The sequence below is a fragment of the Lytechinus pictus genome, chromosome 15 (assembly GCF_037042905.1).
Source record: "Lytechinus pictus isolate F3 Inbred chromosome 15, Lp3.0, whole genome shotgun sequence".
Taxonomy (NCBI): Eukaryota; Metazoa; Echinodermata; class Echinoidea; order Temnopleuroida; family Toxopneustidae; genus Lytechinus; species Lytechinus pictus.
In genome coordinates, this window is record NC_087259.1 from 30839179 (window position 1) to 30860258 (window position 21080).

General features: G+C 34.1%; 1 protein-coding gene across 8 annotated transcripts in view; it reads right to left on the reverse strand.

The window, feature by feature from the left end:
• Positions 1-21080, reverse strand: part of LOC129278094 (ras GTPase-activating protein nGAP-like) — a 55875-nt gene that overhangs the window by 21721 nt on the left and 13074 nt on the right. For all 8 annotated transcript variants that reach the window (XR_010295840.1, XM_064110312.1, XM_064110310.1 and 5 more), the window contains 9 exons: positions 19120-19218; positions 10401-10483; positions 10060-10114; positions 9642-9756; positions 8317-8479; positions 5719-5798; positions 5139-5398; positions 4283-4426; positions 3495-3585 (listed from right to left, as the gene is read on the reverse strand). Coding sequence is in view for 7 of the 8 variants with exons in the window: in XM_064110312.1 (XP_063966382.1) it covers positions 3495-3585; positions 4283-4426; positions 5139-5398; positions 5719-5798; positions 8317-8479; positions 9642-9756; positions 10060-10114; positions 10401-10483; positions 19120-19218 (1090 nt within the window). In the remaining variant the exon portion in view is untranslated. The remainder of the gene's footprint in view (positions 1-3494; positions 3586-4282; positions 4427-5138; positions 5399-5718; positions 5799-8316; positions 8480-9641; positions 9757-10059; positions 10115-10400; positions 10484-19119; positions 19219-21080) is intronic.

Sequence of the window (21080 nt, forward strand, 5' to 3'; positions counted from 1 at the left end):
TGCCATATCTTGTTTTGACATTTTTCTTGACCACATAGAGCAAATAACAGCTTATGGTAATGGATTCAAAGTAATAGTGAGCTGTATAAAAGAGAATGAAATTCTCAAACCTGTATTTTTTCAAAGTCAATGACCAGCTAACTCACCTTGATAGAAAAGTCAAATTCTCTTTGTAATTCCCAAATCTGATATATTTCTTCATAATCATCAAGTCGAAGACCTCCATACTTAGACCATGATCGATTCATCTTGCTCGCTCTTAAAAGCAGACTAATGAACTGCCTAACAAATGTTTGAATTGACAGAGCAAAGTCTTTGATGACAATTGCCAGAGTTCCTTCTCAACAGACTAGAGTCAATCACTCGCACTCATTCGCCAGGATGCCTAATTTTCAAACGGAAGTCGTGAGAGAACATCACAGAGCGGGGAACAGAAGAAGTCATCTCAAACCAATGATGATTGCTAAAGACTTCCCGCTGATAAATGTTGCACTCTCTTGGTATTCCCTGGATGTAACTGACTAAGAATTATTTCCATAATCTAATAACAACCAACTTCCACATTCAGAAATCATATATTTGACATTCCCCAAAGGAATTCACAAAGCCTTGTTAAAATGTCAACAAGATCTACAGGTGGGCATGAGAATGACAGGGCCCTGTGACATACACCTTAGCAATTGATAGTAAGGCTGATTTCTATAATTGATTGCATTGCTTATTGTGTATAAATCAATCATAAAAATCAATCCTACCATCAATTACTGAGCTTTATATTACCGGGTCTGGGTCATTTTTAAACACAATTTCCTTTGTACCTCAAACTTGCATGCCATGTCCTATATAAAAAGGAAGGGGGAAGAACTATTAAATCTCTAATTATTTCCCAAATTAGAGGCCACCTAAAAACAATCATGACATTGATGTTAATGACCTTTATAGCACAGCATGATTTCAAAGCACTAATCAAAAGTTATAAATACAGGAACTATTTCTGATTCAGGATTTGAACATTACTATTGCATATTGATTCTGGAGAACAGGAAAAAACCACTGATGACTGGTGACTCATGGATTACATAAATGCATATAAAACAAATGACCACAAAATCTGTTATCATGTGATATCAGAATATGTACCATAAAGACTTCACAGTTCCTCTATTAACACCTCAGACAAGTAGCAGTAAAACTGTACAAGAGGATTTTTAAAATCTTCCTATTCCATTTATGTGGAATAACCTTTCTGTGGAAAAATCTTCTAATGACAATCTAGATAAATGAACTTTGAAGGAAATTTAAAGAAATATTTTAATTCTAAACTAAAAGAGGAAATGAATGAGAGTCTAAGCATATTCTCTGACTATATTTGTTATGGGGTTCATGAAATCATGCGGTCCCTCTCTATAAACGACGTCATCCTTTCACGTTTGGTGGATTAATAACAAGACAAACATGCATGAAACGTCTCTCAGTGAATCACTAATTTTCTGTTCAAGAGAGAAAATTTGATATGAACAACTTTCCCCCATTATACAACATAAATTAAGTAATTATCTCTTTTCTGATATATTCTATCAAGCTGAAATTTGTTGATATATCACGATTCTGATTGATTCAGCTGTCACCAGATGTGACATCAACCCTGACACTGGATTAAAATTTGCAATTATTAAATAACATTTGATAATCTCTTAATCTGGAATCATCTTTCACTTCAGTTCATATAATTTCTGAAGTACATATAAAAATAAAGGCAAAAAAGTTAATAAATGGAAAAATAGTTTTGAAATAAAACAGGAAAAAGAAAGCAGAGATGTAACTGATTACAAGGAAATGAATGATAGCTAAAACGAGGAAAAGCAGGAGGTAATGCGTTGAATGGTGAAATATAATGGACATATGCTGTAGCAATGTAGAAATATTAAAAAACTAAAGATTTAAGAGATAAAGAGAGGCGGATAATGATTTAGAGAAATAAAGAAAGATAGATGGTAGAGAGGGTGGTGTTGGTGAGGGCTTGATAAGCAGACGAAATAAAAAGATAGTGCAAGAAAGGAAAAATAGGCAAAATGGAGGGAAGAGACAAAAGAGGGGTAGAGAAAAATTATGACTATAAGAATTGGATGGGAGAAGCAATGAAGACACAGGCCGGTATTCTGAAGTCGGGCTTAACTCAAACTCAGGTTTAAAGTTGTGGTTTAGGTATGGATAGCCAATTGTTACATAAATCACTAACAGTAGAGACATCATTATTCAGCTCATTTAGCTCTCAAATCATCCATAATTGTCTAGAAAGTATAAATAGATGATTGTCTTCACCATTAAAGGTCAAGTCCACCTCAGAAAAATGTTGATTTGAATCAATAGAGAAAAATCAGACAAGCACAATGCTGAAAATTTCATCAAAATCGGATGTAAAATAAGAAAGTTATGACATTTCAAAGTTTCGCTTATTTTTAACAAAATAGTCATATGAACGAGCCAGTTACATCCAAATGAGAGAGTCGATGACGTCACTCACTCACTATTTCTTTTGTTTTTTATTGTTTGAATTATACAATATTTCAATTTTTACGAATTTGATGATTAGGACCTCCTTGCCTGAAGCACAAAATGTTAAAATAATGGAATTCCACGTGTTCAGGGAGGAATGAAACTTCATTTCACATGACAATGACAAGAAAATCAAAATATTTCATATTTCATATAATAAAATACAAAAGAAATAGTGAGTGAGTGATGTCATCGACTCTCTCATTTGGATGTAACTGGCTCGTTCATAAAACTATTTTGTTAAAAATAAGCGAAACTTTGAAATGTCATAACTTTCTTATTTTACATCCGATTTTGATGAAATTTTCAGTGTTATGCTTGTTGAATTTTTCTTTTTTTATTCAAATCAAGTTTTTGTTGGGGTGGACTTGTCCTTTAAAGAATCAGGAAAGAGCACAGTAAACATGAGTAACATACATGTACAACTTAATAAAAAATTTGACACTTTGGCTTCCCATAATTTTAGCACAGAGTTAGACCATGGTCTAAGTTAAGCCCGACTTCAGAATACGGGCCACAGAGTTTAGGCAAATGTTTAAATCAACGATACTACAAGACATCTCTATAACACACACACCCTTTGTAGAGCTTACCTCTGTGCCCTGTTTCATAACCTTACATCAATACTAAATGATGAATCAGAAGAAAAGAAATTGCTCTTGGCCAATCACAAATAGCACCTTGCCATTGAAAAAAAAGACATTTTAAGGAACTGGTTTTCTGGCTGTTCAGACTTGGTAAGCTGATATGAAAATCATCAAATATTTCAAAGTCAGTTGGTGTCATCACAAAAGCCAAACTGCACAAATCATGAGTTCAAAATGACAATAAACCTTGTGACTACTGGATTTTGGACTTAACTGTGACCATTCACTACCAGTAGGCAATGTTTTTAATCCTAATTAAGATTAAAGGAAAGGATGAGAAGATAATCTTACCGATATCTCCTGTAGAAAGACCTTCATGTTACCCCACTCTCTTTCAAGGAACTCATTCATGAATTTCATGTAGTTCTCCTTTGTTCCAAACCTTCAAATATAAAAGATATGATGCACATATTACTACTTACAAAATTATTGCATACTGCATGCCACATACCAATTACTAACGTCTCTATGCGCTTCCAAACAAACTTTGGATATCATTTTGCAGTGCACAAAAATTTCAAGGAATAGATTCCTGCCAAGTACCCATTTACCTCATATATTAGAAGTAGTCGTAGCAGTAATCCAAAGACTTCAATTCAATTTAGTCCTCTTTGAGTTATCTCACACTTCCTCAAGAAAATCAGAAAAAAATCAATGATTCCAAAATCTTTCAAGGGATACCAGTATTTAGGTACGACTATTCTAGCTCTCTAATTTACCTTGTAAAAGTCTCAGAGCTTCAAATCTGAACTAAAGAGCCATCTTTTCCAGCAACTTTGTGAATAATATGTGACATATTGGGGAGCCGGTGCCTTTGAATTTCTTTTTAACAGATAAATGTTGCTATATTCGCATTATCATTCCATAGCTGTATAGTCAATTACATGACCTTTCATATACCCTTGATATCTGACAGGTTTTCAGGTCTGACAACTTTACTTGGTTTTGATTGGCTAAAAGCACAGGTGTCTGACTGTTACTATGGCAGGTGTCTGACCGTTACTATGGAAAGTGTCAAATTATAACAACTTGTTCCTGAAAACTTTCATGAATTCCAACAAAGTAAAAATAGGACTTACTTAGTGAAGTTGGCAAGAGCTTGAACTGTCTTTGCAATGAGGGTCAAACATCTTGACGTCTTCTCGTTTGGATACTCTTGGATCAGCTCAAAGAGACTTGGTGACATGATGGCCGGACAGAGAAACCGTAGGAATATACAACCACTGAAAATAAGAAGATAAAATAGGTTAGGGGTTAGGTCTTTTATCAATAAGCATTTGCTTTGGAGATAAAAATGACATGTAAAAATTGCTCAGATCAGATCATTGCTCCAATGAGAGTTGTTTGAAGAAGGATACTTCCATCTGTATTTCAATAGACAAATTACAGAAAGCTAACATCATTTGGTCTCATTCCACTTGGTATAAACCCATTTTTGCACTAGTTTATCTGACTGCAAGTTGGAAAATTAGAAAACTTGCACAAACTTATGATAAGAAAATAATTATTCAATTTGATTCCGAGACAGAAAGACAGAGTAAAGTGAGTATTACAACATAGATGGGGACACAGCTTGCGAGTGTGGGGAGGATCAGACGATGCAACACCTTCTGGTCTGCCTCCTCCTACCAGAGCCATGCACTGCCGAAGATCAGGGGCCTGTTGTTTAAAACTTTTTACCTGAGAAAACTCTGGTAAAAATTGAAAACTAAGGTTAGTCTGATTTCTGCCATTGACTTTAACACAGGGCAAAAACTCCGGACTAAGCTGACCATTCTAAGATGTTTAATTATTGTTTTAGTGGCCCAAACATGGAGTAGTGTATGTGGAGAGCTTTGTAACCGAAATGAAAAGGTGATATATCAAATGATCTTTGGTTTGGATTGGACTATACACTGTACACCATCCCAAAGAGATCCTTTACCCCTGACTCACCTAATGAGCTTTGAGCAGACTTCATCCCCATTGATGCGTTCTGCAAAGCGTTCTCTAAGTTTATTGAAGATTGCCCTGAGATCAGATGGGAAGGCTGCTGAGGAGTTGAGTATCTTACAACAAGCCATCTCACACATGACCATCAGGGATTCTTGATGCTGTACTACTGTACCAGTCATCGTCTTGGTAGGGTCAACCTCACAGTCTTCATTGGTCATGTATAGGTACTGGACGAAGTCACCAAGGGTGTCTTGTAGGTACTGAGGATATCAAAGGCAACAAGAAATGAGAGATTATTACACTCTATATGTAAAATTCAAAGAGATACCAGCTAATGCCATCAAATAATTAACCTTTTGATTTGTCTGACCCCCATTCATCGCAATTTTTTTTTACTCAATTCAAGAACTGATCAAGCTATGGTAACTTGAGAGCATTTCATATGAAATAGAAGGACATTAGTTATGAAGTTCAGGAAACCCCACCCTAAAGATGATTTTATGTTTCCCTTAATGAGGTTCAAGAACTCCCATTCCCCCAAATCCAAAGCATCCCCTAGAACCCCTCACATCTTCTATACCTTTCCTCCGATGAGTTTCATGTACGCCTCCATAGACTTTGTTGCCATGGTATTTGCCCGGAAGACCAGACTTTCATCTTCTATAAAAGTAAAGGAACAAAGAAAAAATGTGATAAAACTTCTAATATTGTTCAAAATGACACTGTAATACTACTACTCATTAACAGATGACAACTGAGCAATGCACCATTTTCATATTACACTTGTTTAAATGCAACATGGCATTCACTTTACACTTTCTTTGAATAAAGAAATCACATCCTGTTGGTATTGATAAGACTTCATTCATTAAAATGAACAAATAAAAATGTTGATGGGCATATTATAATTGACTGTATATCCGTCTCTGAATGTACACATACTGAGCTGCAGAGGGAGCTATTTAGATTTTACTTGGTATAAGATTGATTAAGAAAGAAAATCAGTGAGGGAGAAATTATAATGTGTCTCCTTGTGTTTCAAAGAATTAGAGAGAGAGGAAGAAAGAAAAAGGGGGGGGGGGAGGGATATAACCAAAAGAGAGAACGTCCCAGTATCAGACAACTCATATATAAATGGCTTAATCTGTCTAGTTACGAGAGTTCATCACAAATTACCTAGTATTCACCCAGATTGAAGGGATAGAAAGTGAGAATGAAAAGTGAGAGAGGGAACCAAATGAGAAAGGGAGAATGTGAGAATCAGAGAATGGAAGGGTAGGGGTGGACTTTATTCTATTAGTAAATAGGGTTTGCTACTGAGTCAGAATCCTTTATACAATTTAATCTTGTAATTTTGTTTGACAGCATCAAGTTCATAGAGGGGAGAAGGTGATAGAAAGATAAAGAAGGAGAAATAGAGAGAAATGAAGGATGATAGAGCAAGAGGGGGAGAAAAATAGAGTGCGTAAGGGATACAGAGAGAGGAACAGAGATGGATGGATCAAGTATAAAATAGATACAATGTGAAAAGAAGGGAGAATATAAAAATGAAAGAAGAAGAGAGAGACAGACAGAGGGAGAGAAATTTATGTGTATGAAGAGAGAGCAAAAGCAAGACAAAAAAGATGAAAAATAGATACAGTATACAAAATATAAAAAGAACAGAGGGAAAGAGAGAGTTGATAAGAGGGGCAGAGAAGGCCAAACGTGACGTTGAAACAAAACAATGCCGTCATCACCTCTCAATTGAATGTGTTAAATGGATTGGCACTACTGAAGGCACCTCTACGTCTGACCCAACTGAAAGCTTATTTCCTCTCTAGTCGTTAAATCTTCTTCTTTATCTCTTTACTCTCTTGGGTATCACATAATAAACACAGTCATGCAAACATATATCCTTCACCATTCTAGAACTGACTATACTCCTTTGATACACAAAAACATTTTAATGATGTACATGAACTTCACTAAGGAAGCTTCAAGCTTTCCCTGGATCATAAAATTGTTAAGGAATATAAATTATAGTAAATGTTATTGTTAGGGGCTTTAATATTTTTGTCACGGTTTCTTGTTGCCTGAGAGGCCTGCCAATGAATATTTGAAAGGAAAATAATGATAAATTCATGAGCAAAGTTGCTCATGAAAGTGCTTTTCTACATGCCTTCCCAAATACAGCATAGAATGTTTGTAAGATAAGCTGGACTGAAAGAGAATACCAGGCAGTGCTTACATTATCTGTTGATAAGATCTTTATCTTTAGAGAAGAAAACTTTGCCCTCATATATCAAATTTGTTGATAAATGAAAAGTTGGAAAAAAAATAATTCAGTCACAAGTTAACCCCCCCCCAAAAAAAAAAAATAGTGAGTTTTTAAAGTTTTGTTAAAATACAGTAATTTTATACTGTAACCCAACCTTCATTGCTTAGCATACTTTTTAATATGAAAGAAACTGACCTTGAATTGCATAAAATTTAAATAAGTATGGGCTTCCCTTTTATTATATGCAATCATGAGCATTATATAATCTATGTCTCCACCTATTTTCAAAGCAATTTTACGAAATTTAGACCAAAAGTGATGGGCTTTGATCACATTTATTTCAAGAAAAGAACTCTAAAATACCTGCAACAACACTGTAGACCATGGGCATGGATTGGAAAAGGATGGTTGTAAATAACAGCTGACCCTAATATGTCAAAATTTGTTGTTTACAAGTTTGAATGTTCACCCAATTTGATGTGTGTCATACTTGATCACACATTTGTTTACAACTGACCTTTATTTTTGTTTTGTTGTCTGCCTTCCACCAAGAGGAAAGGGAACTATAGCTCAGTGAGTCCAATCACAATTCATCTACTTAGTGGGGGATTAATGGGCAAAATTGGAATAGTCTTTGAAAACAGACAATATTTGATAATTTACCAAGAATATCACAAACAAAATTCAAGTCTAAAATATCAGAAAGAATTCTGTGTGAGCTTAAGATAAATATGAAGAATTTGTTCTGATGAAGAATGTGGATAATGCTTGGAATATAAAATATTAATGTTTTATTCATATATTGGTTATCATTGTAATTTTCTTCTAAATTCTCTGAATAGTCCAATGATATATACATCTGTGTTACTTATAGACACAATCAGCAACCTCTAGTGAGCATGAATCTATATGACTTACTGATGCTTTCTGTTTCTTTCATGACCATCTCAACCAGGAATTCTTTGGCTGATCCTAAGCAATGAAGGATCTTTATGAGAGAGGTCGCGACCTCTTCCTTCGTCTTGACACTGATTTCCTGTTCTAGTCTCTGACATAGCGCGACCGAGTGTTCTTTCAAGTACTGTGAAAAAAGGAAAGAAACAGAGGATCTTCAAGAATCTGGAAAGACGAATTTCAACCAAGAAAGAGGAAGATTTGGATGGTTGCTGGGTGACACTGTGGAGATAATTTATGGCCTTTCAAACAATGATGAATTATGAGTGAAAAGTTTCCAGTATCCTGTCAAAGTAGATAATGTGAACTATGACTTTGAACTCTTCCTACCTATCTCATACTTCCTTCTATCACTCTCTCTCTCCTTTCTCATTTACCTATTTATGTACATGTATTCATCTTTTGTTCTTTCTTTCCTCCATTCACTTTCATGTCAGTTTTTCTTCTCTCTTTGTTACCTCTTATGTTATTATTCTCTTGCAATATCTAAATTCTCTTTATTGAAATATTTTCTCTCTACTTTTCCTTCCTACTTTCTTTCTTCTTAATCTTCTGTTTCTCTTCAATGTTTCTGGTGCCTCTCATTTATTCTCAGAATATAGCTCTTCATCATTACCCTTTTTTGGTAAAAAAATAAATATGCATTGCTTTTCTTTTCTCGTATTTATTTTCATAATGAATCATTGATGCTCAATCATTATCTCTCTTCTTCTTCTAAGGGGTATCTCCATGTTCAACTCTCAAAAATATGATGCCAAGTACATTCCCAGGTATATATCATCGGAAGCTGCGGTCACCGGCAAGCGGGGGTTGCTTGGCAAGATTTATGAGGAAGCTAGCTGACTGTTTAGGTTATTTGGTGGAGGAAGTCTGGTTCATAACTCTCGTCTGCTTTGGATGATTTCCTTTGGAGTTGGCAGAGGATTTTTTCCGAGGTTCCAGGGGAATGGAATGATAGGCTCAATGTCCATAGTCATGAAAATGTCAACGTACATTCCCATGATTATGTATCATTATTAGAGATCATCCCTAATCCCTTTTTTATAATAAATCTTGTCACTCACTGTTTTGAACAAGTAATTGGGATTTACTGCAATCTTCAGAGTCTTTGATAAAGATCTGGACTTAATGAAATGTTACTAAGTAAAACAGTGCTTGAGCGAATACTTGAATGAAAAACTGAAAAAGGAGGATTCTGAAAAGAAGGAATATAATTTAATATTATTTGATAAGTCAAGGGGGAGCAATGAGAGGGGTTGGGGGCTGCTGGGGCGGGGGATTACCCTTACCTGTGCAAATTCTGAGTACTGGCTTATAGGTAGAATTGAGATGTTTTGGTAGCGAGCTTTTATCCTTAATGCTGGGATCTCTCCCCTGAAGTTAATAGGGCTGGAAACACGGTACCTGAGAGAAAAAAAATATGGGTTTATATCTAATATTGTAAATCATGTTCTAGCAATCACTTACCAATAAAAGCAACATTTTGAGAGTTGGTTTTCCTTGAAAGGTAGCATTTTCAAAGGATGACATGGGCCTTATAGACTTCTTGCATGGAGGTTATGTGTATAATGAATTAAACTCAATTCAATTTGATTCACTTTCATTCTGTTCTATTCAATGTACTGCAATTTGGCCAATTCTGGCCAAGAAGGGCTTTAAAATAATACATCAATAAAAATGTTGTAGCTCCAGATTCTATAAACTTACCAACTTTCTACTGTTGTTTTACTATTAACCATGTTGACTGGTATCGAGACTAACCCTGCAAAGTAAAGAAAAAAGTTTAAAGACTATTATAAATGTTTACATTGATAAAAAACATCATTCATATTGATTTAAGCTGACAGAATAATTTTGTTTGATAACATGTTTGTACAAAATGTACATGAAAACTGCTATGGAGCAAAAAAAGAAGGTTTTGTGCATAGGCCTTCTGAAGAGAGAAATATCTTTTTATCAATATTCAAAAGATTTTGTTTTTAATTTGATAAAATGTTACTTATTTCATACACACAAAACATATGCATACTGTAGTGGTTCTTTCTTACCTATATAATTCTTATCTCTTCTCTTTTTCTTCTCTATCTCTTTATATACATGAACATTGATGGCCTCAACAGCTGGCAAGCATCTACAAGTAAAAAGGGAAAGACAAAGAGAAAAGGGAGACATCAGTGAAACATTTTACTTATTGATGAGAAGAGAAATATTGATATAAACCTATTTGTATAATCATGCATGAATTTACAAACAAAAGAAATATATAAAACCAAAATATAAGCCTCAAAAGGTCTATGTAACTTTATAAACAACTTGATGACACAGCCACGTGGAAGATTTCCGGATGCATCTTTTCAGAGATTTTCACTGGAAAATTTGCTCTCAGCCAATCAGATATAAGTATTTCAGTAGCTTGTAACATTTGTCAGTGATTTTCAACTTCAATATTCTTCATGAAATGCTACCTTGTATCTGATGGGTAAAAAATGCCAGATTCTGTAATAATTAACATTTTCAACAAAAAAAAGCAAGCCCTGAAAACCAGGGAATGTTATCAATAATCAAGATATCCTACCTCAATCTCATTTGTTATTCGTATGAGGAATAACTGCCTTTCTAATAATGTAAATCTGCTTTAATACGACATGAGTTGTGAGGCTAAAGACGTTCGTGTGAAAAAGCTGTTGCTTTCATGGTCAATCAGGGGTTAGACATTTGGCAGCTATAGTTATCAAACAAGTGTTCAGCTTCGATCACTGACAAGTGAGAAAGGTCTGCTGTCTATATTGCCTTGATGAGGAATTAATAAAGTTAACTTAGACATGATAGATTTTGGCTAATGTATCCAACTGTCATGAAATTCTTTGTATCTTAGCAGTCATCATATTTTTTCTCAGAAACAGGAAATTAGGAAAACAGACTGATGTAATTGTTTTAAAAGGGCATCAACGGCAGTGATAATTAGATATTCAGCGACTCTGGTGAAATTAATTATTTTACTCATCAAAGTACAATGATTTATTTCAGGGTATGCAATTTTTTGCATAACATCATTGATAAGAGTGATTTATTCAATAAGCTTTTCCCCATATTTCTTTTCAATAGTGCAATTTTAAAAAGATTTTTCAGTCTCCAGTTCATCCTGTTGCTCTGCACCTGGCAGTAAGTGGGTCCAAAGTACCCTTGATAAAAGCTGCCCTCTATTGGTGAACTCATGTCATGGTGAAAGTGAGAATAGCAACCTACATTCGTATGAATGATACACTTTGCACCTGTAAATGTGTTTATCCCCAAGGGACATGAGACTCAGTCTATTGGTTAATCCTTTCTAATAGCCTGCCTATTCGCAGTTCAGATGAGAAAAAATTCACAAGAAATGTACATGGTACCCAGAAATGTCTAAAGAATCATCATCAGGTAATGTACTAGGCACATACAATGAATACCAAAGAACAATGTTCATTCCACATTTGTTGTTCTCTGTATTCACAATAGTAACCAATTGATAAAAACATTTGTAATATGGTAATATGAATTTCACACTAATAAAAGAATCACATATCATATTAGGCCCATAATTCTCTTCAAAATTATGATATCGTAACCTGAAAATTGCTGAAATATTTGATGTGCTGGTATGTTTTGTGACTCGAATCTGACGTAGCCATATATTCAATCTCATAATATGATTTTATCTACTGTGAAATAAAATGTAACAAATTTGTGAAATATCTGTACATACAGTGGGCCAATGGTGTAAATGGGGGGGGGGGGGGGGTTAGTGGCCAACAAGACATAATCAGCAATTATGTTGCTTTCTTGAACACTGCCCATCATGTGATTTTCACTCACACCATTACAATCAAATGGGACTGAAGGGGAAATTTGGAATAGAAGAGGTAATTAAATAATTAAGTAGAAGAGAAACCATGGATCATACAGCTAGATCACATCAGTCAGAGAGCTAGTTAAATCTATCGTGAAATTTTAAAGATAAAAACAAAAACATTAAAAAAACTATTTGCTTATGACACTTGTATACTTAATTTTCTACAGAAATACAAAGACCCACTGAAATCCAAAGAAAGATGAAAGGAGATATTTGGGGGAGGGAGGCATTGTGGTAGCTAAAGAACCATGCCAACCTCATGAAAAGAATTCCATCTTTTTAAGGGATGAATAAAAGGATAAAAAGGATTTTGGTGTGAAAAGAGTATTATAAACTTTCTCCAGGGGATACAAGTTTGAGAAAAAAGTATTTTTCATAAAAACTGTATCATCTATATAGAAGGACATACAACTGCAATTCGCACCTCTGTACTATACACACATAACTGTACATATTGGCAATCTTTTGTAATCTATACTAATCACAACAAGTGCAACCTGCTCTGACTATGAAATTGATATAATTAACAAAGGTTGAAGATAACGAGTCACGTTCATCGTCCTACAAAACAAGGCAATTATCTGGCTACCTGTAGTAGCAATTGATTCTAAGTAGGCGGGGACGAGAGAGAATAGACCTCCATCAATCGCAGGAAATTGGAGCATTTTTCTAGAGTGGGTGTGGGCGAGATAGGGAACGGAAGAAGGTTCATAATTACCCTCCTTGTTTCTACGCCCTTTACACCGCAAGCATTCTCAGCGGTGCTGTGTTATGAGATGGATACTAATAATGTCATATATTACAAATAATTATACATTTATCATTCTTCTCATTGCCATTAGTCATTTCCTGGAGTCATTTTCAAGAATTACCAAGAGAAATTTATGCCATGGTAATGTGATGTACAGATGAAGTATAATGAATAACTGAAGTTAGAAGACTGAAAAAATATCATGATCATCTTCTTTTCTCGCGTTGGTACTTAACTGACAAAATATTCACAAGAACCTGTTTAAATCAATTTTCTAAATATAAGTATTATTTTTCTAGTTTCATCCAATTTCACAAACTCCATTAATCATTTTTTTAGTTTCTGAAAGTTATTATTATTTTTTCTTTAAAGAGGGGGGGGGGGGGGGTTAGAACTGCTGGGGCCTTTTGCACAAAGTATTGTAATCAAATGTAACTCCAAATTCAAACACGTCTTTATTTTCAGTCAAATACATGTTTATTATATGCTTTGATTTTGTGTGTGTTAAAATGGAACTGTTAAAGTTTATATTCAAAGCCTTCATTAAATCAAGGGGCAATAACAACATAATAACTGCATGGCCCTATAATTTTTCCAAAGTACTTTGTATGATGCTCTGTTTAGGTGAACTCTAATTAATATCCAACTGAGATATAGTCATCAAAGTTGACTGAACTAATTCATAATAATCCCTAAGACATGATCAATTATTAGAGTAAATTAGATTTGGAAAGGTTCTGTAAATAGAATAGGAAAAAAAAAAAAAAAGAGGTATCAATGACATTTCAAAGCCATAAAAAAATAATAACATAAAGAGCAAAAGGACAAGTATGAAAAGCCAGTTATAATAATGATACATTTCTATCAAATACTTTAATGCAATGTTGGCATCATAACAAAGTGTAGAATTAATTATCAAGGTTCTGAGAAAACTTCAATTTTGGGGGAATGAATGACAGTACTTTTCCTCTTCAATTAATAAACTGAAGTTCAGTAAGTTAACTCTCAACCTATAACTTCAGAGAAATAAGCGGCAGAGCAATTGTCGTAAGAGTAAATGTCACGTTAACTTTATGCATTAAAGAGAAATTCCAGTAGTTGCAGTAAACACTGATTTCATGAGAAAGTCTGTAATTAACAAGGCTTAATTGTCAGTATATCATCGAGGATCTAGATCTTGTACAGTTACATGAACTGAACTTCGTGAAATCTTGAAATCTACGCTGAAAAATGTTCAGACTGAAGATCCCCAACACAGATAAGCGCACGTGGGACAGTGTATAATTACTGCTTTGAATGTCGTGCCCGATGCTCTACCCGAATCCTGTGCTTATTTGCTGATTTCTCAGCAATTACACAATTTCTTCCAGAATCCTTTGGCACATACGTTTTATTTATACAAACAGACACTTTGGTGGTCATTTCATTGGATTCTATACGAACTCATTTTGATATCATTACCAAAACTAGCATTTACCTTTAACCTGAGCAATGCATGTTTATGTTTTTGAGATCACTGTAACATTTGCACATTAGTTGTACTTTGTTGGAAAACATGCTCCTTTAAGCGCTTGAAACTGATAACCTAAAGTCTACATTTGTGATAATATGATCAAAGATCTTGGTGACGTTGCATGACCTATCCCTTTAAAATCTGATGAGCACTCCCCAGTAACTCTTGGCAGTGAACAATGCCAATTGAATGCTTAAATACTTTATTTTCACTATCTTAAACAAGAGGATAGGGAATGGGTATAATCCTCTGTTATCCCTCTCGAAATCCGTTCTGAGCTCTCTAAGCGGTTTTTTAGGAAGCTATCAATTGAGTATCGCCTTCCCGACTGTAGGAAGAAGGAATCGTAGTAATGACAACTTTTGAATGACAGCAAATGAATTTTAACAGCAGCACCTTAATTCATTAAACATGTTATGAATAGAAAGTAATGAGCGACTATTTTAAGCCACATAAATGGTGCCGTTTAAATGGCTGAGCATTTATTCATAAGATTATATTTATCACTGATCCTTGATTTGATTTTTTTAATTGAATAGACATAAAAATATTAGCAGTTAACATTGACTGACTAATTGATTTGATTTATTTACCAACAATATTCACATGTTTACAGATTATTTTAAAACAAATGACAAAAAAGTTACACAGATGAAACAAAAAAAAGTCAGGAGATATGGCTTACATTTCTATCCTCAGATGTGATATTAATTAAATATTCATGAATTTCCTTCTTCAAAATGATGATAATTCTATATCATATACTGATGTTCATATTCATAGTATAAATCTTCAAAGAAGGATGGGGAAATCTCAACTGATTACGGTATTGGTGTTTTAACATTAATTCCAACATTCTATAAACCATTCCCCTCCTAAATAAACCAAGATAATAAAGTGCATAGATGAGAATGATAGCCAAGAATATATATTCCCATAGGAAGCCCTGCATCCACTGTGATAAGATCTATTCATCACCGATGCCAAGATTAGGGGAACATCTTTCCCACAACATTTTCACACGAAAGCTAACTTCAGAATTCAGATGATCTTCACTTACATTATCACTTGGCATGTGAGTAACCATATCAATATATTTTAATGCAATTCAAAATGTGTGTGGCATTGTTTTCCTGTATAACATTTTTAAAATAATTCTGCAAGTAAAACATGCTTTTAATTCAAAACACGTGATTAAAATTAGCTATTGTAGCTTTTAATATGCATTGCCTTCTTTAACTATCAGATCAATAAGATCAGACATTTTCTTAAAATGTCAATATCAGGTTTCCTATATTTCCTAGACAGTGAAGTAACAGTATAGGGAGTGACAATTGGTTTAAGTTGTTAGAATTTATTTTCAATAAGTTATTTATACAGGGGAGAAAATGTTTTTTTAGGGCTATTTTTTCTTTACATAGGGGCAATTGCTGAAGTTTATTCAATTTCAAGGGCTACTTTTTTGCAATGCAATTATGAAGTAAATATCACTATTCTTCCATATATTTAGAATATCACTTTTTCAAAATATTCTTGAATATTGTTTGTGTCAGATCTTAGGGTGATCTAGGATGGTCATCCCAAAGCATACAAATTAGTGCTGCAAGTCAGGTGGCATGTTCGGGTTCGGTTCGGCAGGGTTCGGCAATTTTTTTCCGAACTTTGGTTCGGTTCGGGGTTCGGCTATTAATGCCAAAATTAAACTATTAACATAAAATAAAGAAATGCCGACCCTCGAACAGATAATATTGACAAAGATCTGTCATATATTTATAATAAATTTTGTTTCTAAAAAGAATAGTTATAAAAATTGTTGCATAACTTTCTTTTATTTATTTTAATCTTTAAACAAAAATAAGAGTCATTTCTACTTTCATTTCTAAAATGAAATAAAAAAAACAGAGAAAAAATATTGATGAGAGAATCAGGACAGAAATGGAATTACAAAGATCATATTTTTTTTTCATGATTATTTCATGTAGCTATGATCATGATCGATTACAATGTCATTGCAAACGCTGCACGCAGCTTCTCCGATTGGAAATTGTTGATCGAGAATGTCGAAACAGTAGACAAACAACCTCCACTCAACTGTTATTATACTGGTAAAATTCACATTCCAAAGAATATGAAATGTTTTAGAAAGTCCCTATTTTCTGAAAAGTGGTTAAATCTGGTCAATCAATTACTTTAAAAAGATAAAATATCAGTCTATTCTTGGTCCAGAAAGATTGACGCTACGTGACTTCAAACATATTTCCAACACGAAAAGTGTATTTTAGTGTTGTGAAATCACTCGGCGTTGATCTTCAGAACCAAGATGGAACTGACAATTTATCATTTCATTTTCAGTAATTGACCAGATTAAACCACTTTTTAAAAAATATTGACAATGGAAAAACGTTTCTAATTCGGAATACAAATTTTACCTGTATAATAGCAACTGAGAGCAGGTTGTTCGGACTTCCTGTTTCAACTTTCCTTACCAACCATTTCCAGAACGCGATCAGGGAACATGCGTTGATTCGGTTTGAATTTTTATCTTTTCTGTTTTTTCTACCCTCATTCCTTCATCTCTTATTTATTTATCTTTTATCTTAATATGAAAATTTCAGAAGGTGAAATATACTTTACCATTACTTTGTCTGTCACAAGGAATTAATTTATGTATTGTCTTTTTCTTTTTTTAAATACAGAACAATTACATGTACATCCGATTACAATCACGATCGATTACAGCAATACACAATTCAACTACACTTTTGAACTGTGTTTAGCTTAAAATGTTCCTACATTTTATGAAGAAAAAAATTAATTCATGTTTATAAAAATATTGAAACTATAAATTCAATCAAAGACGAGACCGAAGCTGTCATACTTTGTCATTTATGAAGAATGAATTTATGTCTGATCCTTTTCTTTATTAAATACAAAATATTTAGGTCCGATTACGACAATGTGTAATTAATCACACTTTTATACCGAGTTTAGCAACAAATGTCCCCTCATTTTATCAAGAAATAATATATTCATGTTAATAAAATATTCTTAAGTTGATAACAGTTCAATCAAAGATGAGATGGGAGCTTTCATAGTGGATTTTAAAAATATTTTGGGTGGAATTCTTATTGTGCACAATCACTAACCAATAATTTTTTTTTATATTTTACACTTAAGTCTATGTAGTCCCCGCTGTTATGTATTTAAATAGCTATATCAATGTGCCTTTTTTTTTTACCGAACCACCGAACCAGGCCTTTGCGTTCGGTTCGGTCCGGTTCGGAAGTGCCAAGTTCCGCGAACTTCCGTTCGGTTCGGCAGTTCGGCTACAGCACTAATACAAATTAGGGGAATTTTAGGGCAATTTGGGCCGTCATGAGGGCAAAATCACTGTTGACACTAATGTATTTTGTAAACCCTGTAATATTGGCTTTATTCTATTGTACCACATCATACTCAACTTGTTAAATCTGAAAGGGATATATCAATAAACAATTTCACAATTTTTTGTTATAGGGAAATATATTTTGATGACGTATAATACAGATCAGGAGTTTAATTTACAGCGAAAAGCTGCACCATTACAAAAGCAATGAACTACATTCCCTTAGGGACAACCAAATTGAAACATGATCATTATTACTACAATATTTCACAAAACTATTTAACAGATTCTTGATTAGATTGTAGATTATACAAGGATTATAGGAAGTTATGGCCAGACTTGGCGTAGGTTTAGCGCCAAGCCGGCAATTATTTGGCAACGATTGAGACGTCTTCCTGACTAGAGCTAAGTTTGGACTGATTCCTTGGGAATACTTCGGTTCATTGAACATCAGGAGTGCGTGTTGTCAGGTAAAACATGCCCTGTTGGCTAAATTGTAGTCAAAAGTTTTTACACGATTTAAAGTTAACATGAGATACATCCTGACATTGTGTTTTAACATGCTAGTCATTGTCCCATGCTTACAGGTAAAGAGCTGTTACTTGGTAAGTGAAGATAGATGGGACTAAAGATAAGTGCAACTTAAGCAGCAAAACAATCAAATTTTATGGGTTATCTGGCACCAATGGAAACAATTATGTAGGTTTTCTATTCCAAATATTGCCTTTTTTGTGCACTTTCACAATAAAATGAATTGTGGTGTAGTGGTTCTAGCCCATGCTATGAACCAAAAGGTTACAAGTTTGAATTTCTGTCATGGCATTAATCTTCTTCAGCACAGGAAGTATTCACACTGAGCTGCACTCTACCCAGGTGAGGTAAATGGGTACCTGGCAAGGTTCGTTCCTGAAAATGCTTGTGCACTGTAAAAGATTACCAAGCTAAAGCTTAGGTATTCCTATTCAAGTCCTTTGGAAGCATATACATGTAGATGTTATATAAAAAGTGATATACAACCAATTTTTTTCAAAACCATATTTATAATCCATCATGTCCAGGGATCTCTCTCTGATCTTACCCAGTTTCTAGGGATTCTTTTTTTTAGTGGCTCAGTAGGGTGGTACACCCCTGTATATCATATCTGGGAGTGCCCCCGCCCTTTCTGGGAGTGCCCCACCCCTCTCCTTGGGAGTGCCCTATCCCTTCTCAGGGGTACATCATTGACTTACTTGAATGTGAACTGTTCACCCCAGAAGACCATATCATTACGGTGTTTGGGTGTGGTCCTGGCATAGAGACTGTCATCTAAACAGATCTCACAGAAGTACCTAAGAACAAGAAGGACATACAGTAAGTAGGTTAAAATGATAATGTTAACATTGAACATGGCAGGATGGGGAACTAACCATTGATGCAAGAACTCAATATAATCAAGAAATTGAAGCCCCTCGATAAATTAGGGAGTATTTCACATTTCAGCAACTATAAAAAAAAAATAATAATCATATGAAGCTCATATGAGAACAATTTTAATTTTAAAAAGGTGTCTATCTTGTTTTTAATTAACTGTAATCCAAACTGTAAAAATACTGTACACATTTAACCATGCATAAATATGCTAGCTAATTTGCTGCTGAAAAAAATAAAGTAAAAGGAAACAACCAAAGGCAAAAATGGTGTGCAATATTAAGATACATTGAACAAAATTAACAAAGGAAACATGAGATTAATTGAAGAGTCTAATCATAAATACTTTACTACAAAGGCTTTTAATATTGACAATGGTATTCGTGCCGTACAAGACATATCTATGTAAACATAAAATTACATAGAATAGGTAGATTGCAGATTGATAGATATATGATCGCTAGCATTTAGGCAAATGTAACAAACCAATTTGCAATGAACTTTTAAAAACATATGAGAGGTACTCTGAGGGTTGCACTATCATCACATGACATCTATTAAAAAAAATCAAAAGTAAAAAAGCAAATTTGCTGACAGACACAAACAAATAATAAATAGAAAAAACAAAACCTTCATTGTTTTTTAAATAGATATTTCTCATATTAATTCCTTATAATAAAATATATTTTTGGTTCAAAAATAACCAACCCTAGATTACAAAAATATAGGCCTACACAAACAACATTATTATCTGCTTCATCAAATTTAAACTACACTCTGTATCATTACGATGAAGTACATCCATGGATTACAAATGGACTCTATTGCCAATTTGAATCAATATATCAATCTCTGTATACCACTCAGCTATCATTTAATAACACCACTTCTTCAAATAATATTACCAGACTTGTATCATAAACAAATTTCTCAGCACAATTTACTTTCTCCATCTATCCTATTACTCAGCCATATAAACACTTCCCTACTGTGTTAATATGTTTGCATTGATTTTTGTGTCTAACTCGTCTGTTTGCGTGCGGTATTGTTTTAAGCAGTGCGAGCTCTTATGATATTGACAAGGCGGTATGAACGTGAGATATTCTAACTATGCACAGTATGAGTCATCAGTGTAAGTGCAATGTGCATGATGTAGATCAGGTAGCCATTTACACCTGGAGGAATATAAATCTAGGCAATGTACAAAACATCTATGGTGGAAAGAAACAGACAATGACAACAAATTTCTTCAACATTTTGGAAAGCCTTGTTTTTCATTGTGTAAACAGATAATTTGCAAAGTTTCTCTCTAAAATGGTGGATGAATATCACCATATTGGATAAGAAGTGGAAGTATTTTTCTTCCAGACTAGTTTATGTTTAGGCTTATTCATTGGAAAATCACCAGATTTGTTCAGCAATCATAAAATAGATTTCCTTTTATCAATATAAGTTGATTAGAAAGGACTCCCAAACTAGAATAAAAATAATATTCAACAAAAAAACCCAAAACAAATATACCTACAAAAAGTGAAACCTTTTTAACTTCCGATATCCAAGTTTCCCCCAATAGTTAATTGTTGTGTAGATTCATGTTTCCATACACACTACACAGCAGGTATAAAATAAACTATGCTCGGCTGAAATGGGAATGCACTGTGTATGATGGAAATCTATGAAGTGCTACCGTGCACCCGATGTATGGCAAACAATTGCCTACGCAAAAAACAGATGATGACTAAAAGTAATGATTAATGGGTTTTGAGTTCTGCTTGAACTGAGC